The sequence below is a fragment of the Schistocerca americana genome, chromosome 1 (assembly GCF_021461395.2).
Source record: "Schistocerca americana isolate TAMUIC-IGC-003095 chromosome 1, iqSchAmer2.1, whole genome shotgun sequence".
Lineage (NCBI taxonomy): Eukaryota > Metazoa > Arthropoda > Insecta > Orthoptera > Acrididae > Schistocerca > Schistocerca americana.
This window is the reverse complement of record NC_060119.1, coordinates 930,156,873-930,183,090: the sequence shown is the minus strand read 5'-3', so window position 1 is coordinate 930,183,090 and position 26,218 is coordinate 930,156,873. Positions and strand designations below refer to the sequence as shown.

Genomic DNA, 26,218 nt, shown 5'->3' with positions numbered 1-26,218 from the left:
AACACCACTGAATGACTGGACCATTCCAGGGCATAGATGGACTCCTGGATGGTCGCTACCAAAGGATGATGAGGGTAGCACTGGTCGATAGCTTGTAAGCTGCTCAAAGAGTCAGTACACAGAAGAAACAACTCCCCACGGCATGAACGGATGTGCTCAAGAGCACGATATATAGCCACCAGCTCGGCAGTGAAAACACTGCAGTGATCGGGCAAGGAATGCCGTTCAATATGTCCTGCATGGACATACGCAAAGCTGATGTGATCATCAGCCATTGAACCGTCAGTGTAAACCACTTCGTGGCCTCGGTCCATGTCAAGAATCGAGAGGAAGTGGCAGCGGAGAGCCACGGGGTTAAATGAGTCCTTAGGCCATGTGAAAGGTCCAGGTGAAGGCACGACCTAGGTGTACGCCATGGAGGTGCTTGTGAATGTACCTCAAGTGTAGGTGGTAAAGGTAAGGACTCCAGTTCAGAAAGAAGGGATCAGAGACGAACTGCAATTGGAAGCCCTGACCTGGGCTGCCGATGCAGGAGATGAACTGCCATGGGTGCGAAAAGGAGACAGTGATTCAGATGTGCAGGAGTACTGCAAATGTGTGCAACGTAACTGGCCAGCAGTTGTTCATGCATAACCTGCAATGGAGGGACTCCGGCCTCCACAAGGATGCTGGTCACCGGACACGTCCTAAAAGCTCCTGTCACTAGGCTAACACCACAGCGGTGCACTGAGTCAAATAAAGGCACTGCTGAGGGCACCGCCGAACCATAAACCAGACTCCCATAGCCAAGGCCGGATTGAACAAGGGCTCTGTAGAGCTGCAGCACCATAGAGCAATCTGCAACCCAGTTGGTGTTGCTCAGGCAGCAGAGGGCACTGAGGTGCTGCCAGCATTTCCGCTTAAGCTGACAAAGGTGAGGAAGCCAAGCCAATCGGGCATTGAAAACCAGTCTTAAGAATCGATATGTCTCCACTACAGTGAGTGGATTGTCATTAAGGTAAAGTTCTGGTTCCGGATGAACGGTATGACGCCAACAAAAGTTCGTAACACACGACTTCGCGACCGAAAATTGGAAGCTGTGGGCTAGAGCCCATGCTTGTGCCTTGTGGATGGCTTCCTGTAGGTGCTGCTCAGCAACACCAGTACACGCAGACCAGTATGAGCTACAGAAGTTGCCTGCACACAGAGAAGGTGAGACAGACGGGCCTACAGCTGCTGCTAGACCATTAACGACCACTAAAAATAGAGATACACTCAATACAGAGCCCTAGGGGATCCCATTCTTCTGGATATGGGAAGAACTATGGGAGGCACCAACTTGGACACGGAACATACGAAGCAACACGAAATTTTGGATACAAATCAGGAGCAGGCCTCGGAGAACCCACTCGTATAATGTGGCAAGGATATGATGTCGCCACGTCGCGTCATACACTTTTCCTAAATCAAAAAAGACGGCAACCAGGTGTTGGCGTGTGGAAAAGGTTATTCGGACGGCACACTCGAGGGACACAAGATTATCAGTGGTAGGGCGACCCTGGCGGATGCCACCTTGACATGGAGCCAGTACACCACACGACTCCTGGACCTAACCCTACAGTCGACATACCATACCTTCCAGCAGCTTACAAAGAACATTGGTGAGGCTGATGGGCTGATAGCTATCCACATCAATTGGATTTTTACCGGGTTTGAGTACCGGAATATCGGTGCTCTCCCGCCACTGCAATGGTAAGACGCCATCGCACCAGATCCGGTTGAAGATGACGAGGCGATGTCGTTTGTAGTCAGATGAGAAATTTTCAATAATCTGACTGTGGATCTGATTTGGCACAATGTGCAAGAGCATTGAGCAGCTCCCACTCCGTAAATGGGGTGTTATAGGATTCACTGTGGTGTGCAGTGAACAAGACGACTTTCCCTTCCAGCTACCGTTTAAGAGTGCGAAAAGCTGTGGCTTAATTCTCCAACCCACAGGCTTGAGCATAGTGGTCAGTAAAGTGCTCGGCAATTGCGTTTGCGTCGGTAGATAACATGCTATTTATGTTAACACCAGGAACACCTGTTGGGGTCTGGTACCCAAAAACACGTTTGATCTTTGCCCAGGCTTGGGAAGGTGATGTATGGCACCCAATGTTCGAGACATCTCTCTCCTATCACTCCTGCTTCTGTCATTTGATAAGTTGGCAAACCCAGGCATGGAGCCTTTTAAAGGTTATGAGGTGCTCCAGGGAAAGGTGCGGCTTATGTCGCTGTAGAGCTCATCGATGCTCCTTAATTGCTTCAGCAACTCTCGGCGACCGCCAAGGGAGTGTCTTTCACTGGGGGGCAACCTACAGAGCAAGGGATTATGTTTTCTGCCACAGAAATGACAGTGGTAGTCACCTGCTCAACCATGACGTCGATGTTCCCATGTGGGGGAGATTCAACGGTGACAGCTTTCCCAGTCCGCCTTGTTTAAGGCCCATATGGGCAGGCGTCCATGGGCCTGTCATCGGGGCAGTAAAAGGTCATCATGTGCTCCCCAGTGGATAGATGGGAGAAGTCCTGGGCTGCAAATTGATAAATCAATGACCGAGTAACTACCATGAGCCACAATGAAATGTTTGGCGGCCCCAGTATTTAAGATGCAGAGGTCAAACTGAGACAGTGAAGTTTCGACATCTCTGCATCGGCCAGTAAGCACGGTGCCTCTCCCCAAGGGGTAACAGGTGTTAAAATCTCCCGAAAGTAGGAAAGGTTTGGGGAGTTTATCAATAAGTGCAGTTAATACATTCAGGGATACTGCACCATGTAGAGGAAGATATACATTGCAGACAGTTATTTCCTGTGTCGTCCTTGTACTGAGAGCCACAGCTTCAAGAGGGGTTTGAAAGGGCACAGTTTCACTACAGACTGAGTTTAGGACATAAACGCAAACACCAAATGACACTAGATTATAGTCACTATGGTTCCTGTAGTATCCCTTATAGCCGTGGAGGGCAGGGGTCTGCATTGCCAGGAACCAGGTTTCCTGGAGGGCAATGCACAAAGCTAGTGTAAAGCTTAACACTTACTATAGCTCAGTTAGGTGATGGAAAAAACCGCCTCATTTTCACTGGAGGATGATGTCATCTTAAGGCTGGGAAGGCACAGAACATTCAACGAGGTAGTTACACCTCAGGGTCACCTACTGCCACCAACGTTTTGCCTGAGCAATCTATATCCTTTGTGTCTGAGGGTCCAGCGTGATCTAGGTCCTCAATGGACATCAAAATCTCCACCTCATACGCAGACGCAGAGCTCGTAGGCAGCAGAGATGAGGGTGTTACCGCAATTCCCTTGGTCTTGGGGACCTTCTTTTTGGATTTTTCTCGCTCCTCCTTGGGTTTCCTTGGCTGGGAGGACTTCACTGATTCAGTCTCCGGGACTGAGGATGAGTGTAAGGTGCTATAACGAGCTGCTTTTAGGCTCTTCAGCCACCGGAGTATGTCATCTTTCCCACTAGCAGAAACCTGGGAAGGGAGTGACCCAAGAGACCCCCTCCTAGCGAGAGGAGACAAGGAGCACTAGAGGACTTACACTTCTACGGCTCAGAAGTGGGGACTGATACCCCCAATGGTTTGGGGAGTGTTGTTCCCAAAGTAGGTGGTGCAGGAGCAACAGGGAGGAAAGTGCCCCAACCATCAAGGTGGCAGGTGTAGTCTCCTGGTTCTGAGAGGCAACAGGAATGCGAGGAGCTGATGGGGTGACAACTGTACTCGTAGTTGCAGCGTACGAGGTGGTCATAGCCAAAGGATGTAGGCACTCAAATTTCCTCTTAGCCTCAGTGTAGGTCGGTCGGTCCAGGGTCTTGTAGTCCATGATTTTTCTCTCTTTCCGTAAAATCCTGCAGTCTTGCGAGCAAGGTGAATGATGCTCTCTGCAGTTGACACAGATGGGGCGCAGGGCACATGGAGTATTGGGATGTGATTGATAGGCATCCGCAATCTCGACATGTGATGCTGGAAGTACAGCAGGAAGACATATGGCCAAACTTCCAGCACGGCTTGACGTCACAGTGGTAGACCATCACCTTGACCTTCTCGTGCAATGTATCACCATCGAAAGCCAAGATGAAGGCACCGGTGGCAACCTGATTATCCCTCGAACCACGAAGGATGCGCGAGATGAAATGAACATTTCGCCACTCTAAATTGGCGCGCACCTCGTTGTCAGACTGCAGAAGCAGGTCCCTGTGGAATATAATACCCTGGGGCATATTTAAGCTCTTATGAAGAGTGATGGTAACAGAAACATCCCCCAACTTGCCACAAGTGAGTAATGCCTGTGACTGGGCAGAGGATGCTGCTTTCATCAAGACTGACCCAGAGCGCATTTTGGACAAGCTCTCTGTCTCCCCTAACTTGTCCTCCAAATGCTCCACAAAAAACTGAGGCTTCATGGACATGAAAGATTCCCCATCAACTCTCTTACAAATGAGGTACCGGGGTGAATAAGCTTCACTGCCGTCCTTAGCCTGGCGTTCCTCCCACGGTGTGGCCAGCGAGCCCAACACCCTAGGGAGATGGGCATCTACTCCATGACATATGTGGGGAGTTAACAGCGCAGGCATCAGCAGAGTGATCCCTGTGTTGCCAGGGGGCCACAACCAACAGGGTACATGGCAGCCCCACCATAACGGACTGACTACCGTGCAGGATATGAGGTGCAAAGAAGTCCATGGTCATCGTAGGGGCAGAAAGCGACACGACATGGTGCATGGTGGAAAACACACCCAGGAAGGTGTCCTCGCACAAGAGATGGAGAATGAGCGGGACTGCAATGTGACGACGAGACAGTGGGCTAAAGATCCAATGCATGATGGACACAATGCAACATGTAAGGGGCTCTTCCCCAATCGGCTCACTCTTTGGGAAAATTTAGAAAGGTCATACCCGACAGGGGACCATCACATAAAGACCAAAATGTGCGAGACTCCTTTTAGTCATCTCTTACAACAGGCAGGAATGCCTCAGGTCAGTTCTAACCCCCGGACCCACAGGGGGTAAGTTACCAGGAACAAAAATATAATGTAACATATGGATTATAATTTAGACAGAATAGCAATCTTACCTTAAATTTATTAAATAAATCTGTTTTCTTTATACATGTCAAGTACTGTATAAGGCATGATCCAAGAACTAGGACATGAGCTCCAGGATCCAGATTTGTAATTGCATTTACATACAGTTCTTCGCATTCCTTAACAGATTTCCAAGTTGTTGAAAGGAGGTGATACGCCTTATGACTCTTCTTAGGACGCCTTGCAGCTACAACTATATTTAGAAGCATTGCTTGTACTTCAATCAGGCGTCTAAACTCTGCTTTTGTATTATCTGAAGAGTTCTTAAATCCATGCTGCACCAATAAACAAGACCATCCCAAAGCGAATAAACCTGTCTGGGATGTACTGGCACTGTAAACCAAGAAATATCAAGCTTTCTATCACAGAGATAAAACAAACCGAAAGCAATATCAAAATTAACAACATTATGAGAAGGTCACCTCAGCAGGAAGTCACATTTCTTAAAAATCATGCAAAAATGGAATCTATAAACAAATAACAACCCACCTTTAATATGCATACAGTGGTATTAAATAGTAAGATAATGAAACAACAATACTAGGAGAAGTATAGATTGCTAAGTACAGTAAAGATGACCCTTTGAGTTGGATAGGCACAATGAAAAGACTGTTACAAATCATAGCTTTCAACCAAAGCCTTCTTCAGCAAAAAAAAAAAACACACACACACACACACACACACACACACACACACGAAAAGCAAGCACACCTCACGCACACGACTGCTACCACCGGCAACTGGAAGGCATTCCAGTCGGAGCTGTGTATGTCTTGATTGTGCCTGTCATTGGGTCATCTTTACAATGAACAGTAATCTGCCCTTTTCCTAATATCGTTGATATTCCAACCTGCAGTTTCCATTGTTGATATGAAACAAGATCGTACAAGAAGAATAACACTGTACAAACAAGCTCAGATACACATTGTCCAGTATATATGAGACCCTAAGTAATGGGGTAATTCTTTTCCAACATACGTATTTACGAGAATTTATGAAGACCACATAAGTGCAGATCTGACAAACAGTGATGAAGAAATACAAAGAAGTAGAATAAGCAGCAAGTAACTACAAAGCATTCATCAGGCTATGGTACAAATGCATTGTAACTGCCAATAACCTACGGAATCCAGAACAGAGAGAAGCCTGCAAGCTCACAATTATATTTTTAGCCATCGCTGACAAATAACATGTTTGCTTAGAGAAGCAAAAATTAAATAGTAGCAACTACTCAGAAAATAAATTTTATTAACCAGACAGACATTGTCAGTTACACAGTTCTCTTGACAAAAGGAGACTGGACAGATCCCAATTTTACATCAGTGCACAACCTAAAATGAATGAATTCCTTCACAGTATTTCTCACAGCTGATTTAATGTTGAATTGTCTCTGCATCAGGCGAGGCACATGATCATGAAAATATTTATCATTAGGAGCAATATAACAAGTATGAAGGATGTGTAAAAGTTGAAAGCTTGAGCAGTGACGCTTACATTGCCTTGTCACTTGAAGCTCTGTGTTATGCAGTGCCAAAATTCTCATATCACTGGTCACTCTAGGTCATCCATTTCTTAATTTTCAATGCATTTAATCACACAGCACTTGGTACTACTTTGCCAATCACTGTTTCCCTTACTGTGAAGAATTTAATACAAAGCAACATCAGCAGTGCACTGTCACACAATATCTTCCACAGAAGAAAAGTCTGTGTCTGTCAACGCATGGTATTGAATGCCACAATGTAAAGTATATTATTTCTAATGAGTATCATCATAATTAGAAGTAAAAATTGACAAATATAAAGTTACAAGCAGCTATGGGAGAAGACATGTATCCCTCCCAACTTACATTTCCTACATTATCACACAGGCTGCACAACTGCACTGGCACTTTCGATGAAGTGTGACAAAGGCCACTGTTACGCCATTACACATTTTTGTCTACAATCAAACCTGAGTTTCTATGCACCATTTATTCGAACCTTTCACATTAAATGGCTTGAAGAATGTATAAACAATTAGGGGTACCCAGCTGCACATTTCTGTGCCTCAGTCTGGTTAGATGTAAAAGGAAGAAATGAGAAAGCACACTTTCTAATATGTACGAGGATTGGATATACGTCTTAATCTCCTTCTCTCCCTGTCTCTGTACATCCCCCCCCCCCCCCCCCTGTCAATCTCCTCCTCCTCCCACCCTCTCTGTCCATGTTCTCCTCCCCCTTCTCTGTCCATCTCTTCCCTCCCACTCTCTCTGTCCATCTCCACCCCTCCATTTCTCCCCCTTTGGCCTTCAGTCTTTTTTCAATTGTTATTGACAACTCAGATTCTGTAATAGTAAGCTAATCATAAGCCAATGAGGCAGAAATATACAACTTTCCTGTTTTCTGTGAATACTGTATGCGAGGAAGAAAACAAAACAGCACATTACTGTGAATACAATTTATGTTTAAAATACATATACTGAGAAAAAATATATGTGGGAGAAACAATCTGTCAGAATATTTAAATGACCTGCTGTCATAGATAGAATTGACAAAGGAAATGAAACCATACTTTTTACAGCAGATCATTTTCTTACTTGCTGTTTATTTTAACAGAAAATCTGAACACTGTTGTTTAAAAAATATATAGTGTATGTCCCTGTGAACATTCAAAATTTGTATTAAATCATTTCCTTTATATATTTCATATTTATTTATATATTATAGTGTGGATCACTTAATACTTTCACTGCAAACGTTTCGGACATGGAAGGCACTATAGATGTGCGGTTTTCACATAACTGAATTGTAAACAAGGGCATGTATTCGTAGCCAGTACACTGATTTTGAGATGTTTATGAAAGTGCAGTTATTTAAAACAGTTGCAGATTTTTAAAAGAGACACTGCCTATTAGCAGTAAAATCCTAAAAGTAGGGTAAAATGAGAATATCAGTGGCGTTCGTTGCAGGAAGCCAGTGCTAGTAGTTTACGAGTTGTCATATTATGAATGTTGTAAACACCAACAGCTCTATGTTCCATCCTATTGCTTAGATGTTAGGTAACAACATAATGTTTGTTTACATTGTGTTGCGTGTACACTGCAATGGTCCTGTCAGTTATTGAGCGATTGTGTACACATTAGGATATGCTTGGAAGATGGTATTTTGCAATACAGAAAAAGTGGACATGCTCATGGTTACGGTGAATGTAGGAAGAATTCCATTTGTTTGTGTACGATGTACATTGAAAGATATCCCAGTAGACAACAGACATCGTGACAATTATTGTGAACCTCTTCAAACAACTGCATGTAAGTAGTAGCGTAACATCTAAAATACGCAACAGAACAAAACGTGTGACTAGAGACGATGATGAAATTAATGTTCCGGCTGCTGTAGCAGTAGATCTATAAAATAGTTCCTGTACAATTACACCAGAAAGTGGTATGAGTCAGCCAATGTATTATGCCTTCTCCAGCATCACAAGTTCCATCCCTATTACAGCTCTCAACATCAAGTGCTGCATGGAACTGATGTTGCAAATTGTGTGAACTTCTGTACACGGGCATTAAGACATGATACTCTGGACATTTCATGTATCTTGTTTATGGATGAAGCAAAATTTACTAATCATGGTCAAATAAATCTCAGTAACATGCACTACTGGTCTGTTGACAATTTCCATTGGTTTCATCAGCTGGAATATTACTGTCCATAGAGTTTAAGCATGTGGTGTGTAATAGTGCACCAGTCACCTCATAGGCACATTGTTTGTGGACAGAACACAAATCATGGCCAAGCATCTTCAAGGATTATTTCCAAATCAATGGATTGGACAAAGAGGACCTGTACCTTGGTCAGCCCATGCCCCACATCTGAAGTCATTGGATTCTTTTTTATGGTGGAAGCTGAAAGACACTGTCTACACGAACACATCAATGACACAAGATGATATGAAATGTATTACTGCTGCTTGTGCCGCAACTTCTGCTGAAATGCTAGAACATGTCCAGCAATCATTGTATGGCAGACTGCAAGCTTGTATGTGTTAACGCTGATGGTGGTCGACATTCTGAACACAGGCTTTGAGAGTACACTTGTTTTTTGCATGTCAGATCCCACAGAGATATTGTATTCATCTTTGTTTGCCTTTCATTTGTCCTCGGCTCTGTCCCATTTAACAACATGACACCCCTGGAGGCATATTACAATCTATGTAGGGCTGCACATACCCATGTCTAATTAGCATTCGTTTGTGCCACCACACTGAACAGACAATTTTCAGTGTTCACAATGTTCAAACTATGATATCCCACAAAATACTTGTCCTACACTCTTGCAAGAGACACCACTGACATTCTCTGATTAGATTAGATTAATTATTAATTCCATAGACCCATAAAAGAGGGAATCATCCTGGGTGTGGAACATGTCAGATAAACGCATTACAAAAATGTAACTAGAAAAACTTGAGTTTAATTAATTTTAATGATCCTCAGTCAATAAACAGTAAAATTATGTACATGAATTAAATTTAAACGTCTAATATTTACAGGTTTAATACTTACATCTGCTTTTATTAAATCCATCATTCAGACATTGGCTAGTTTCTTGGCTATTACAACTAAGTATTGCCAAAAATTAAAGTAAATTATTCATTTCAGTGATACTCAGTTAAGAACAGTCAGATTATGTACAAGATTTAAAATTAAACTTCCACTATTTACAGACTTAAGACTTGCATCTGCTTTCCATACATCCATCACTCACACAGTAGGTAGTTACTTGGCTGTTACAACCAAGTATTGTCAAAAATTAAAGTATAATAAATTTTCATTAAAATGGTCTACTGCACTTTTTGAAAAACTCATGGATTGAATAGAAGAAGTTGGCCACCAAAAATACTTTTAAATTATGTTTAAATTGTGCCTTGTCTGAAACTAAACTCTTAATGGTTGCTGGTCACTTAGTGAAAATATTCATTGCTGAATACTGGACCCTTTCTGGGCAAGAGGAAGTGATTTTAAATCTTTATGTATATTGTTCTTATTCCTAATATTGATACTGTGTACTAAGCAGTTAGTTGGAAAAAGAGATGTATTATTTACAACAAACTTCATTAAGGAATAAATATACCGAGAAGCTGTGGTTAATATGCCCGATTCTTTGAATAGGTTTCGACATGATGTTCTTAGATTTACATTACTCATTACTCTTATTGTTCACTTTTATTCTCTAAAAATTTTTTCTCTGTTTGTGGAGTTACCCCAAAATATGATACCATATGACAAAATGGAGTGAAAATAAGCAAAATATGCCAGTTTTTTTTATATTTATATCTCCTATGTCTGACATCATGTCTCTACTGTTATTGTGGTACTGCCAACAGGCATTGTTCCATTGAAATGTTTGCACCTTTTGCAAATAAAAACACATTCGAAACTGATAACACTATGTATGGGTTGCAAATTTGGGATGCTGTCAACAATTCCAATTTGTGAATTACACACACAATAGTGTCTTCCATTACCGAAATATTTGTGGTGCAAGTTTTAAGTGATTCATACTGTATATTAAAAGAATAGGTATGTAAAAGCATGTGTATTCACATGCAGCATCATGTCAAGATTTAAAAGTAATTGGCAGTGAACTTTAGACATTTAATAATTTAGACAAACATGAGAATTTTGCTAACAACTTACCCCCTTTATATACCTACTTCCCAAGTTCTGTGAGCACAAACATACACAAGCGTATTTTTTATATACGAAGATAAACTGAAAAGTTAATATTTTTGGCATTTCTTTCATGTAGTATGTCAAAATAATGGAATGTTATGAATAATCTACATTCATCTGTAGAAAGATATCAAATCTATCCTTTCTTTAACAGCAAGAGACAAAATACTAAATGACATCTTAAACTACTTCTCTTATGAAATAATAAACCAATAATGGTGTGCATCCGTGTGTTCCATTGAGTTCTTGTTTCCATTTTATGCACAACATTTTGAAGACCAACCCAGCCATCTTTTACAGATGCTGCAAGTTTTGCTGTTATGCTTATTAACTGCTTGAACTCCAACCTGAATGTGACTGCTGTTAGAATTGCACTGCTATTTATCACTGAGTTTGATTTCCAACACCCACTATGCCCTTTGATGAGATCAACAACAGTTCACAGATGGTTGGAGTCTTGGCAGAGTGTACACATAACAGCAAAACTTCGAGCACCTGACAAACATTGCCAAGTCGGTTGTCGAAAGATTGTGCATTAAATGGAAACAACAACTCAGCACAACATCCATAAGCACACCATCAATGAAGTATGCTGAGAAAACATGATATATCAAATAACATGATGTGTAGAATTCAATTCTGCGAATTTTCCTTAAACATTCTTTAATACAAAATGGGGAATTTGCTTCATATTCATGTACACAATTTGTAATGATGGAAAGTATAAATACGACAGTCCACTGTACTAAGGTGAACTCTTTTTTACTAGACAATTGCACAGTTACATAAATCATTACAGAAAACATAAATTGTATTACTGAGGTAGCGAGGTGCCATTATATAGCAGTAAGACTGCCTTACTCAGCTAATCTTAAAATTATGATGATGAAACAAAAATTAACTTACGTTGGTGAGAGAGTTTTATAAAAGTTGGCTACATCACTGAGGGTTGCAGTCAAATGCTTTACAGTCCAGTCTGTATGCTTTACGGTTAGTTCTGCAATTAACTGTTTGACATACGCTTGTGATGTGCTGTCCCTGTATCTGGGTAAAGTTAACTGTAGAACTTTGCAAATGCCTCGTACAATATTTTCCGTAATACCTGTAAAAGTTCATATAGTATGTGAATATCACTAAAGAACACTAAAATACTTAATGCGAATGTGCTGTAAGCAAGAAAACAGTTTCTCATCTTAAAATTTAGTACTGCATAATACAGTAATAAAGCATTCTGCAAGAGTAACCACAAGAAAATATTAACAAAAATAATTCAATATTCATTCTCAGCTGGCAGTACCTTTAGAATTATAGTCAATTAATGAATCTATAAATAATAAATTCTTTCTTTATAACTCTACAGACTGTAGATAGGGAAGATCCTGCCATCATGAACATGTTGTAGATGATAGAGAGATAATTTTCTATCAGTCCTTTATCCTCAGAACTGAAATAACCAATCTTTAAGCCAAAGAAAGGCTTGTACCAGATACCATTTGTCCTTCCTTCCCCTTCTTTCAAAGACTAGTGGAATATCTTCCTTTGGCAGAAAACTGTTCATACACACACAAAGTCAGTCAGTTAATAAGATGCTCAGTAAACAGTGTCAGCCTTTCTACTCCTAGTTTCGGCAAAGGAGCACCAATTATTTAAGTTAGCTAGCCTGAGCAGTTTTCAAGATGAAGTTTCTGCATTGAGATGTTACTACTGGTGTTATGCTGGGTTCGATATTGATGCCACTACTGTTATAAATATAACTGACCTTTCATCTTACAACTGTCAAGCAGAAATAGTTCCCTTTGCTCAATGAGGGCAAAAAATTAATACAAGAGGCGGTCAATAAGACATGCAACACGTTTTCCTGGAAAAAAAATCGGTTTTATTCAGGATTCCAATACACCCATTCTTTTGGTAACAAAACTCTAGTTTTCCACATAATCTTCGTTCAATGCAATGGCTTTATGCCACCTTACTGGGAGGGCCTGTATGACTACTTGGCATTACTCTACAGGTCAACATCAGAGCCAGCATCTTGCTGCATCAATAACCTCCAAATCATCAATGTACTGCTTCCCATGGAGTGCATCCTTATTGGGCTAAACAGAAGGAAATCTGAAGGTGCAGGATCAGCTCTATAGGATGGATGAGGAAGAACAGTCAAATGAAGTTTTGTGAGCTCCTCTGGCATGTGTAGACTTGTATGAGGCCTTGCACTGTCATAGAAAAGGAGAAGTCTGTTTGCATTTTTTGTGGCGATAAACTTGCTAAAGTCATTTCTTCGATTTCCTGAGGGTAGCACAATACACTTACAAGTCAATTGTTGCACCATGAGAGAGGACATCAAACACAATAACCACTCCAGAGTCCCAAAAGACCATCGTCATGACTTTACCGGCTGAAGCTGTGGCTCCAAACTTTTTCTCCAGAGGAGAGATCATGTGGCACCACTTCATGTGCTGCCATTTTATTTCTGGTTCAAAGTGATGAACCTATATTTCACCACTTGTGACAACATCCAACAAAAAACTGTCATGACCAGCCTCATAGTGTGCAAGCAATGGTGCAAGATGGTCCTTGATTGCTCTTTATGGTCTTCTGTTAGGAGGCAAGGAACCCAGCGGGCACACACCTCTGAGTACCCCCTGAGGTGGACGAATGTGTCAGCAGTACCAACAGAGACATCCAATTGTGCAGCAAGGTGTTTGACTGTGATACATCAGTCAACTCTAATGAGAGTGTCAACATGTTACAACATTACAGAAGTCACATCTGTGTGTGGCCGTCTGGAACGCAGAAGATCGGACACGTTTGCATGACCTTGTTGCGATGACGACAGATGTCTCACTCAACAGCTCACTATGCTTTTGTTCACGTCCAGGTCTCTGTAGACATTCTGCAAGTGCCTATGAATATCTCCAATGCTCAATGACAGCTCTCGGCTTGGAACACGCCTTCGTTACAGATGTGTTGAAGGCTGCGTAGAGATTTCCCCCTATTGGAACTTCATGAAACTATAGGGGCTGAAGCAGAAATGTTCCACAATATGTCACAACAAATTCCTTATTTTTTCAACTGAAACTGGCCAAGAAAAAAATATGTCCCATTACTTCTTGAATGCCCCTCGTATTTGACGAGACACAATCTCTCAATTATACAAACCCAAATCTACCACGTGAGAATAGTTCACCGTAACACTGTCTAAGACGATAGTCCCTGGATGTAAAAAGCAATATGAAATAATCTGAATAACTGTGGCTAGTATTTAGGGAACTAGAACGAATGTGAAGTGGACATCTAACAAATCCAAGTCCCATTATGAAAGAGGTGATGACTGAGGTGATTATGCAACTGTCTTCTTCCCTCACCTTTCCCCGAGTCTCTATGGGAGCAACACTGTTATATGGGTTTTACCAGTGTTAGTACCAGCTGGTGACTGGGTGCCCTTGTCAACACCATTATCCTCCCCATGGATGGAATTTGTGAACCCCATCTGTTTATTTCTAAAGTAAAACATATGCTCAAGTATGAGAAAGTTTTCTATATGATTGCGTAGCATGTATCTGAGGCAGGGCTTTGGTACCAGCCCAGTATTTACCTAGTTGGATATGGGGAAACCACATACCACCCTGTTGTCACAATAGAGCCCACAGTTACATTATTGGTACCTGTGACAAGACCGGACTTTTACTGATTTTTTGGACAATAATGAACTTCTTAATATTGTTATGGTTATTTAAGGATTGTTGAGCATCTGTTCTTTCATACAAGTGGTATTAGCTGTGACAACCTGCCTGTCCACTACTGCAAACAACTGGCAATTAAATTTGAATATATTTTCTACAGCCTGAATCTCACTAACCCACAGATTTAAAATAAATACCAAGACATATTTTATCATTCAGGTTCAAAAACTGTAAACAGTTTCTTCATAAACCAACAACGGCATGTCACTTATTTAATTGTATCTCAGGGAGATATGCTATATTTTCAGCACTGCATAAAAGTAAAGCACTAATGAGAACATTTTAAAAATTTTTACACATTATCCTGTTATACCTATTGCTGTTGTAATTTTGAATTTTTTGCAGGGTACTAAGAGAGAAAATTGTATCCCCCAAATTGTCCCTTCCAAAGATGAAGAAAACTGAGAAAGATTCATCATGTCATACAAAAGGTAAAAAGGTCTGTTTCTGTGTAAATGGCATGACAACTTGGTGTGGAAACAATAATATTGTTACAAAGATGTCTTCAGTGGTCAAGGAAACACATTAAATTTCTTCCTTCAATCCTCTATCCTGACAATACGACAAGCACATGTGTAGAACTAGTCCAATGGATCAAAATGTGAAACAAATTAAACATGAGTGCAAATTACACATTTAAAGCAAAAGTAACTAGTTCAGCTGTCACTGTACACACGGCCTTGATACTCTGCCACAAAAATGGAAAACTCTACAACTTAAATTTCTGATAAAGTGCCTAGGTATAGTTGCGGAGGTATGTGATGCCATTGAAAGGATTTGGACAAACCCCACATGCCAACACTCAAATATCATAGCAGACGACTTCCAGTATGATGAAATGAACCTCCTGATAGTGAAAATACTGAAACTCAAAAGAAGACGATGTGTTGGAATAAACTAAGATGTCAGCACGTACCCAGAGCAAGAAATGTAATGTGGAACTGTGTGTGGAATGTTTTGCAACTTATCATACCAAAAAGTATTAGTTACTTTTGCTTTAAATGTGTAATTTGCACTCATGTTTAATTTGTTTCCTTCAGCATCAAAATAAGTAACCTTTTCATAACATTGGTGTTTTGCTCTCAACAGAGGTTAGCATTACATATACAGGGGTGAGACAAAAATATAGAGGAAGGAAAAAAACACATTATCAAGCCTAATGGAAATGCCATGTGACTACAGCCTCCTGTTGGGTAGACCATTTGCCTGGTGCAAGTCTTTAGAGTTGACACCACTGTGGCGACTTGTGTGTCAATGGAGATGAAATAATGATAAGGTCAACACAACACCCAGTCCCTGAGCAGAGAAAATCTTCTAGCCAGCCGGGAATCAAACCCGTGCCGTTAGGTATGACATTCTGTCGCACTGACCACTCAGCTACCAGGATCATGCCTAATACAATGTAGGAAACCTCCAGGCATTCAAAACAGTTTCCAGTTGCCTCAGACTGGATAAATACAGATCCTGTTTGATTTTCAAGGGAATCTTACATCATTCTTCCTGCAAATTAGTGGCCAAGTTCAAGTTTTTCATCACAATCGTCTTCAACGACCATCTGTCACTATCACTCAACACACACTTTGCCCACATTGTGACTTAGCTGATGATGTTTTTGCACTTTCCCTGTATGCGGTATACATTTGATAAGGTGCCTCTTGAAACACCAAACGCTTTGGCTACCTTGGTCATGGAAGCACCTGATATCAAGCACCTACAATTTACCTGCTTTCTAATTCACTTAGCTCCAAAAGAACACTGTTCTGAACATGACTAACACTTGCAACATATTGAGGACAGTGCACAAATGCCATTTGTGAACAATTACACCACCACAACCAGCAGATATGGCTATTATCTGAATTATGTTCCAGCATGCATTTCTCACAGTGTTTCTACATTTTTGTCCAACATCTGTATGGTGTGGTATACTATATTAAAACTGTACAGGTAAAAACTTCTTTTTCACTTTAATTCTTCTTTTTAAATGTAACAAAGAAGAGGTAAAAGTAATAAACATGAAAAAATTAACAAAAACGTAATACAGGCATTAATGAGTCAACCCGCAAAGCGGATTCCATAGGGGGCAATCTCGCCTCTCCAAACCCTGGAAGCAAAATGTTACACACTTGGGTATCCAGGCAGGTCAATTATATGACCGTATTATATGTTTATTTCAAATCAGGGCTGTTGATGGCAATGACTGGATGTACAGCAGAAGAAATAAAAAGAGCGGAAAAATTGAATAAAGTGCTTTTGGTAACTTAAACGGAATTTTCAAAACTAGTGTTCCAATGTGCCTGAAAAGGAGAGATTTATGAGTGGCGCATATTAATGGTCTTTTAACGTGGAATCTATCAAACACCGCACTTTGTTCAGCAAGCAATGGAGAAATGCATGTGGAGGTGACTGAGGCAGATACGAAAACAAATAATGGATATGGAAACACACTGGAGTAGAAGATCATAATGAAAATTAAGTGGAGGTTCATAGAACATGTAGCCAAACTTAAAGATGTAGATTGTCCACGAAATGTGGTAGATAAGTGATGTTAAGAAAAACACTAAAGATATATGTACTCACAAAACGGAAATTTACGTGCACAGAAAGTCTAATGGGGGCCTTTCTAGCAGTGGATGTGAAATGGATGATGATTAGTTAACAGGGCATGTTTAAGGCCCAAGTGACAAAAGCCACCACATGGGAGCCAAGCTGTGAGGGGTAGCAGAGGTGTCACAACTGTAAGATTTCCATGGAGGATGTATCACAGCTACTAGCCCAAGCGCAAGATTGGTCAACTGTGTATTTCACAATTAGTAGCAAAAACTTACGTGAGTGAGAGTGTATGGAGGAAAGAAGGGAGGGGGGGGGGGGGGGGAGGTCAAATAAGTCACTTGTACAGAAGTATGTTCTCAAACTATCCCTAATAGTTATGGTGAATGATGGTCACTGAATGGTGAAGGTGACAGCCATAGCATACTGACAAGAACCATACCAGCATTCACGTGTAAGTCAATATGGCTTATTCAATTTAATGTGACCACCTCCAAAGCCAAATACTTAGCATCACTGCCTTTGATACGGAAGGATGTGTGTTTAATTTCCAGTAATTCTTTTTTTTTTTCTTTTTCTTTCTTTTCCCCCTGAGTAGGGAGGTCTGGAATGAGACCTACTCTATCTCGTGAGGCCAAATGAGGAGCTGCTTGAATAATGAAGCAGTGGCACAATCAGGATTCATCTAGGCAATGACAGTTGGAGGAACTGGCAGCAAGCTGATATACTGGCAATAACAACAGGAGGGATTGGCAACATGCTGAGCACATCTCATGATCATACAGTGCTCCTTGTGCTGCCTTACAGGCAGAGTCAGCCAGTCAGAACAGGCCTCAGCCCTAATACTCGAGTGGTGTTCAACTTTATTTCAGTAAGATTAGTTCGGGGCTGAAGGGTCAGCAAGGTCATCAGTCCCTAGGTCCAAGGACAGTTCATATGGAACTAGCGGAGCCCACCAGGAACGTGTTCTGATTATTAAAGTACGTAGGAGCAGTAAAATCAAGGCACTGAAGGCACTACCGATGCCACAGATGATAAATAATTTATGGAGAAGTATATAGATCAGGCTGTTAAAAATGTCAGAGCAGAGGGGTCTCCTATGACTCACACATGTTGAGAGAAAGCCCACCTGCATCTGTTTCACAGCAACTTGATTGAAAGAGAGGACAGTAACAAAGCAAAGAAACCCTTCAACTCAGAAGGTTCAGAAGAGTACAAGTAAGAGGTTAAAAATGTATGAGGATAAGTCAATTATTATCTGCAATTTACTTATATTTTTGTTTATTTTGGTAGTACTGTCATTTTACATTGTTTATTTGTCGTTATATCTTTGCAATTTTCAAGCTGCTAAGTTAGTCTTGTTATCGCTGCCATGCTGTTAATCATGGCTGCTCCACTGTCTATTTGCACAAAAAAAGAACAATCTTCACTGATCCGTTTTTTGTGGTCAGAAGGTGTATCAGGGGACGAAATTCATCGAAGACTTTCAGTACAGAATGGGAACAGTGTTTTGCCACAACAGTGTCTACGAATGGATTGAAAAATTTCAAAATGGTCGCACAAGTATTACACATGATGGAGCCAGACGACCGTTTACTGCCACAAATGAAGAAACCATTGAGCATTCACATGAAATGATTCTCTTAGACAGACGATTAACTATTGATGAAGTGGCACATCATCTGCAAATTAGTCACGGTTCTGCCTACGCAATCATCTACTACAGATGTCGGTTTCATAAAGTTCGTGCAAGATGGGTCCCAAAACGACTCACGCAGTTGCATAAACAAACACTCTTAGACATCTGCAAAAAACATTTGGATCGCTATGGTAACGAATGGGACAACTTCTTAGACAGGATCATTACTGGTGACAAAACACAGATCCCATCATTACAAACCAGATAGTAAATGACAGAGTAAGGAATGGAAACATCCAAATTCGCCGTGCAAGAAGTAGTTCAAGACCCAACTGTCCGCAGGAAAACTGATTCTTATGGTTTTTTGGGATGCACAGGGCCCAGTACTGGAACATTATGGGGAAAGGGGCACAACAATAAACAGTGTATGTTACAGTGAGACACTTACTGCCAGGCTAAAGCCTGCAATTCGAATCAAACACCAAAGATTGCTGTCAAAAGGTGTTGTGTTGTTGCACGACAATGCCCATCCGCATACTGCTGCTGCCCACACTGCTTAAACACTCCAGAAACTCAAATTTGAAGTACTGGATCAACCTCCACATAGTCTCAATCTTGCCCCTTCTGACTATCACTTGTTTGATCCAATCAAACAGGCATTAAGGGGCCACTGATTTGCCTCGGACGAAGCAGTGAAAGAAACAGTGCATTCGTGGCTTGCAGCTCAACTGAGAACCTTCTTTTATGAGGGCATCAGGAAGCTTGTACAACGATGGACCAAGTGCGTTGAAACACAAGGATACTACGTCGAAAAATGATGTCCTTGTAAGTTTCTTATTTGATTACAATAAAATTTTATAACTACTTTGTGGATAGTTAATTGATTACCCTCGTAATTAACATCAGCTGGACTGTCAATAATAAAAACAAGATAAGAGAAATTGATAGGGCAGCAGGTGGGTGCCCCTTGGGTCCTGCATCCAATGGGAGACACCCCATCCCACCCCACCCCCTAATACATTATAGACAAGGCACTGAGCACCCACTATCGAACCCAAAACCCAAGAATTAGGCTGTAGTCATATAAGAGATGCATAAAATCTAAAAGCAATTAAAACAAGAGTAAAAGAGGTATGAAAGAGGCAATTGGCAAAGGAGATAGCATTGAGGTTTCCCCAGAGACAGCATGCAACAGGAGATGCCCAAAACACAACCACTCTGCCCCCACACTGAAGGTAGTTTAAAATCACATATCTAGAATAAAAACCACTTTTACAGAGAAAATGAAGAATTAGTTCAACTTTCTCTGAACCATCTGCCAATATTAAGAGACAAAGAATTCAAAAGACAATGTTTAGCATGGAGGGCCAAGAAGGGAAGGGTATTCCATCAGGAAGCGAGGTATGGTACTAACTACAAGGCTCTGCAACCACAATGTGGAGGTGGCTTGGTGCATAAATAAAACTAGTCAAACACTGTGGCCGATGCAGAGGCAGCATAGGACGGAGTCTTCATTCTGGGAGGAATGGAAGGAGGAGCCCAATGTAGCAGTAGTCTCCTTGATAGTGTGTAGGTTATTAGATGGGGCAGGAGCACACTATATGTTGTTCCATCTCTGAGTGAGCAGAGGTCTTATTTACACCCACAAATCTGCACTTGGGATTGTCAATGTGAATGTGAGGTGAGTCATCACTTCTCTAGTCAAACAGGTCATTACCTAGAATATCCACACAATGTGGACCCAGGGAAAGACAACTGAGCAGACAGTACAACATCACAGGGTGACATGAGTAACAGTAATCAATAGCCTGGAGACTGTTCATTGAATCACTGCAAATTAAAAAACATGATCTAGAAAGGCATGCTTAATAAAATATAGGGCTATGTTAATCACAATAAGCTCCATCATAAAACCACTATATGTTGTTGGCAATGAATGTTATTTCTAATCAGCATGAGACGTAAAAGCACACCCCATCCTAGCAATCGTTTTAAAGCCGGCAATGTAAATGGTAATGGAATCCTGATACTCTTGGAGAACTGAAATGAAAATATGCAAACAAGTCCTGGAGCTGGCAAACCTTATGATTATGGAATAGATTGGTCCTAATTTATGGCCTCAGCATCAACCATGGAGGGAGAGGGCGGGGAAAAACACAAGGAGTACATTCTAAGGAGGTTAGGTGAAGGTCTCACCAGAAGGCTGCAAGGCCCATTCCAATGTAAATCCACCTGAGAGTGAGTGTCAGGTGGTTGATGACCTTTGTATGCAAAAAAGTGGTAAGTTGGATGATGAGGAAATTGTTGGACAGTGCAACAGCTGGCATGTTGGTTCAGAAGACAGAAGATTCTCACATTGTCAAGAAGACTGTCTATGGGATCAGTCCAAGAGGTGTCAGTAGCCAGTCAAATGCCACGATCATGGACTGGGCCTACCAAATCCCAAGCTGAAGGTGCCACCTGGCAAACATAGTTCAGTCAAGATAAGACCAGGGCCCAGTAAATGTGGAGAAGAGTGGTATGTTCCATACCCTAACATGTGAACAAGGAAACAAAGTGTCAAGCTCCTGCACTCTCATCTAGTCTTTTACTTGACAAATATGGGACAGCCAAATCAGCTTTTTATCAATGAGGCAGCCCAAAAAATGGGATTGTCTACAACATCCAAGTGCTGGTTAGTTAATCTCCCATCCTACATTCAAGACAGTGGCCACTTCCTTCACCGCCTTTCCAGAGATCCTGCCCCGTTACCACCAGACTCCTTGTTGGTCACTGCAGATGCGACATCCTTACTCACCAACAACCACCACATCCGTGGCCTTGCAACTATGAAACACTGCTTTGCCAATGTCCTCCTGATGCTAAATCCAACATCTCTTTCCTAGTTCTCCTAGCCCACCACATCCATACCGACAATTATTTTACTTTTAAAGGTCAAATCCATAAACAAATCCATGGTACTCACACAGTACCACCCAACACCAACTTATTTATGGGCCATCTGGAGGAAACCTTCCTTACCAATCAACACCTAAAACCCCTTTTCTGGTTCAGATTCCCTGATGGCATTTGCATGATCTGGACTCATGGCAGAGACAACCTTTGCTCCTCCCTTCATAAACTTAACACCTCCATTCAAACACAATACCTGGTCCTCCTCAATTCAATGAGCCACCATCCTAGATGTTAATATCCACCTCTCCGTAAATACTTCTGTTCACGTCAAGCACACCATACACCAACAGTAACTCCACTCTGACAGCTGTCACCAGTTCCTTGTCAAAAAGTCTCTTCCATACAGCCCACCCATGGACACTGCACCTGCCGTTTAAAACAGGAGTTGACGAAATATACCAATAACCTTACCACAGCCTTACCTGCAATCCTGTCACAGGCATCTCCTACTCAACAAAAGGCAGGGCTACATTTGAAAGTAGCAATGTTATTCATCAGCTATGCTACAATTAGTATGCAGCATTATATGTGAGTGCAACAAGTAACCAACAGTCCACCACACGAATGGCCACTAGTAAACTGTGGCAAACCGCGAACTTGTCCATCCAGTTGCCAAACAAGCTATGCATGCCACAGTAATGACTTCAAAAGCTACTTCATTTCATGTGCCATTTGGACACTCCCTTCCAAGACTAGTTTCTCTGAACTACAGAGAATTCTGTCTTTAACATATCCTGCACTCTCGCAATCCCCTTGGCCTAAGTCTCCACTAACTTGTTTCTCACTGCCTCACCTTACCTTCTTCCTTCTCTCTTCTGTCCACACCACTCCCCCAATCCAGATCGGTTCCTCCCCTCTCCCACCAGCCTCCCTCCGTCTATCTCTTTTATGCTCCACCTTGTGAGCTCCTTTTGTATTGTTATGCAGCTGCTGAGTCATCTTGCAAAAACTTGGCTCACACTACCCTGCCACCCACTCCTTGCCTCATGCATCCTTCCCTAACCCCTTCCCACTTCCATCTACCAAGGCAACAGTTTGCAACAATCGATATTGAATAATCAGTCTTGTAATCAGTCTTGCCGCTACCGTGTGTGTGTGTGTGTGTGTGTGTGTGTGTGTACTCTTACTAGAAAAAGAGCAAGATCTCAAAATTAGTGTTAACAGTTCTGTGCGCCATAGTTCAGTCCTCTATAGGCCGCAGCAGCTGCTCAAGTAATCCTGATTTAGGTTTTCCATGATTTCCCTTAAACGCTTCAGGAAAATGCTGGGATGGTTCCTTTGAAAGGGGACGGCCCCCATCCTTCCCTACTCCAATGGGATTGATGACCTCACTGTCCGGTCCCCTCCGCCAAATAACCAACCTGCCAATCAACTGGGTGAGTCCCAAGCAGCAACAGGGAAGCAAACAATTTGTGAAATACTATGAGTTCCTAACCAGGAGCGAATTATATAGTTTCATATGTCTGCTCTGGTACTTTAATTTCTGAGTGTTAATTTAATATCTAATAGCGACAATTCTCACATTTTTGTTTGTGTTGGAAAGTAAACAGATTTTGTGATATAATATGAGTTCCTTAACAGGTGCATATTATATAGTTTCACCTGCATGCTTTGGTAGTTCAGTTCTTGAATCCCTACATGTTACTCTAATTTATTAGACACACTTCTTGTGTTTTTGTCAATGTCTACAGTAAAGTTCCGTAGCACGTATCAATAGTCCCTCGTTTGTTTGTGTCTTCTCCACGGTCTTTGCTATTGATAGGGACTGTGACTGCCATGTGTGGATGCAAGCCAAGTTTTTGACATTTTGCACTCAGCTCCCGGCTATGATGGCTTTGGTTACACAGCTTGATGCTGCGCTGGACAGTTGTCACTGTTATGGGCCAGCTGGGAGGACCCAATAGGCATGCAAGCAAAACCCATGAGTCCACTGATTGGTCCACACCGGTGGCCTGTCCAGTTACTGCTCGCACTGTGGTTGACTCCTCATCCGTGTTCGAGTGGCGAGTGGGAGGTCGCTGCGGGGCATGGCAGGCTGCGAATGACTTCTCAGAGGGCTGAAAGTAAGGCCTCCCTGGTTAGTCTGACAAATAGGTGCCAGATGCTGTCTGTGGCTGACACTATCCCTCAGCCAGATGCAGCTGCTTGACCTGTTTCAAGGGGAACCTCCAGCCTGCATGCTCCAGGCAGTCACTGAGGGTGGGATCACTGGTAGTTGGGAGCTCCAATGTCAGCTGCATTATGGGGACCCTCGGTGATATGGCTGCCAAGGAGGGGAAGAAACTCAATGTGTACTCTGCACGTCCGGTGGATTCATTCCAGAAGTGGAACAGGTCCTTCCAGACGCCATGAAGAGCACAGGGTACAGCCAACTGCGGGTGGTGGCTCATGTCGGTACCAATTATGCTTTGGACCGAAAGAAATTCTCTCTTGTTTCGAGCAGCTATCAGAAATAGTAAAGGCTGCAAGTCTTACTTGTGAGATGAAAGCAGAGCTCACCATTTGCGACACAGTTGACAGGACCAATTGTGGACCTCTGGTACAGAGCCAAGTGGAGGGTCTGAATCAGAGGCTAAGACAGTTCTGCAACAATACAGGCTGCAGATTCCTCAACTTGCATCATAGGGTGGTGGGGTGTTTGGGTTTTGCTACATAAGTGAGCAGCCCAGCCCATTACACACAGGAGGTGACTACATGGGGTAGCAGGAGCTGTGTGGCGTGGACTGGTTAGTTTTTTAGGTTAGAGGATATGAGGGAAGGACTTCAGTTTCAAAAGGTGCAGGTCGAACACAGGAAGAATGTACATCTAGCAACCATCAGTATAACATTTGTAAATTGTCGTATCTGTGTTGGGAGAGTACCAGTGCTCCGAGTCTTAAGAGAAAGCACTGATGCTCAAATTGTTACAGGCACTGAAAGCTGGCTAAAGCCAAAGATAAGATCAGGCTAAATTTGAGAGAAGACCTAATAGTGTTCAGAAAGGATAGGCTAAATCCAGTTAGCAGTGTCATGTTTGTTATAGTAAGAAGTTGTTTATCTTGTAGCGAAACTGAAGTAGATAGTTCCAGTGAGTTGGTATGTGTGGGGGTCATTCTTGGCAACTGGAATAAAATAATAATTGAATCCTTATACATACCTCCCAACTCAGATCATACAATTGCTGAAAGATTCAAAGAAAATTAGAGTCTAATTTCAAAGACGTACCCAACTCATAAACTTATAGTTGACGGTGACTTCAATTTACTCTTGAAATGTTGGCAAAAATACACATTTAAATCCTGAGGTACATATAAAACATCATTCAAAATTGTGCTGAATGCATTCTCTGAAAATTATTTCAAGCAATTAGTTCATGAACCGACTCAAATAGTAAATGGTTGTGAAAACACACTTGATCTTTTAGCAACGATTAATCCTGAGCTAATAACTAGCATCAAAATGGATAAAGGGATTAGTGAACACAGGGTGTCATAGTGGAACTGAACACTGTAACCCCAAAATCCTTCAAAAATAAACAAAAATTATACCTACTCAAAAAGCAGACAAAAATTCGCTTGAATCCTCCATGACAGACTCTCCATTCCTTTCAAATTAACAATTTAATTGTAGACCACGTGTGGCTTGAATTCAAAGCAATAGTATTCACAGCAACTGAGAACTTTATGCCAAAACTGATCCCCCTTGGTACACAGATCAGAACACTACTGCAGGGGGAAAAAAGAAAAAAGGGGACCAAATTTAAATGAGCAGGAAAGGAAATGAATAGTACTGGTACAGTGTACCCTCTGCCACACAACATATGGTGACATGCTGAGTATGCATGTAGAAGTAGATATAAACTATTTTTATCTACTGGGTACAAATGCTGGATCACTAACACAAAGCATTTATGATTTCGCAACTCACTCCTGTATACAAATGTATGATTCTTCCACTGCCAATTCATTGTAAAATCTAGCATGTAGTATGCTTTCATAGGTTAATATCTACTCTGACAATAAATTTGTTTCTGCTTCTCTGAAGTGACAGGCTCCAACAATTCTAGACACTTATAAAAACATCCAACTGAGTTAGATGGCAAAGTGGTTAAGGCACTAACTCCATATTTGGGAGGACCAACTTTAAGTTTTCCATCATTTCCCTTACATGGCACCAGGATGGTTCCCTCGAATGGGTATGGTCAGTATCTTCCCCATTCTCATCCAATGCAGGCTTGTGCAGCACCTAATGACCTCAGCAATGACAGGATGTTAAACTCTAATCATCCTACTTTCCTTTTGTAAGATCACAAATTTCCACTATTTCTGAGTCTGTTAGATAAGTAAGTGAGCATAACATCAACAAAACAACAGTCCCACACCAAAGTTCCAACTGGGAATAATGAAATTTTATCCCTCCTTTTTCTCCTATCATAACAGAATCTTAATTTCTCCAATATTAATCACCACACTTACACCAAAGTTACTGCAAATACTATCCCATCTTGTGTTTCACATGTTATAAGTAGGTCT

At 41.7% G+C, this 26,218-nt stretch overlaps 1 protein-coding gene across 1 annotated transcript in view; it reads right to left on the bottom strand.

Moving 5' to 3' along the window:
* Positions 1-26,218, bottom strand: part of LOC124615378 (eIF-2-alpha kinase activator GCN1) — a 283,362-nt gene that overhangs the window by 234,956 nt on the left and 22,188 nt on the right. The window contains exons 3-4 of the mRNA XM_047143206.1: positions 11,730-11,925; positions 5,095-5,437 (exon numbers count right to left, since the gene is read on the bottom strand). Coding sequence (XP_046999162.1) covers positions 5,095-5,437; positions 11,730-11,925 — 539 coding nt within the window. The remainder of the gene's footprint in view (positions 1-5,094; positions 5,438-11,729; positions 11,926-26,218) is intronic.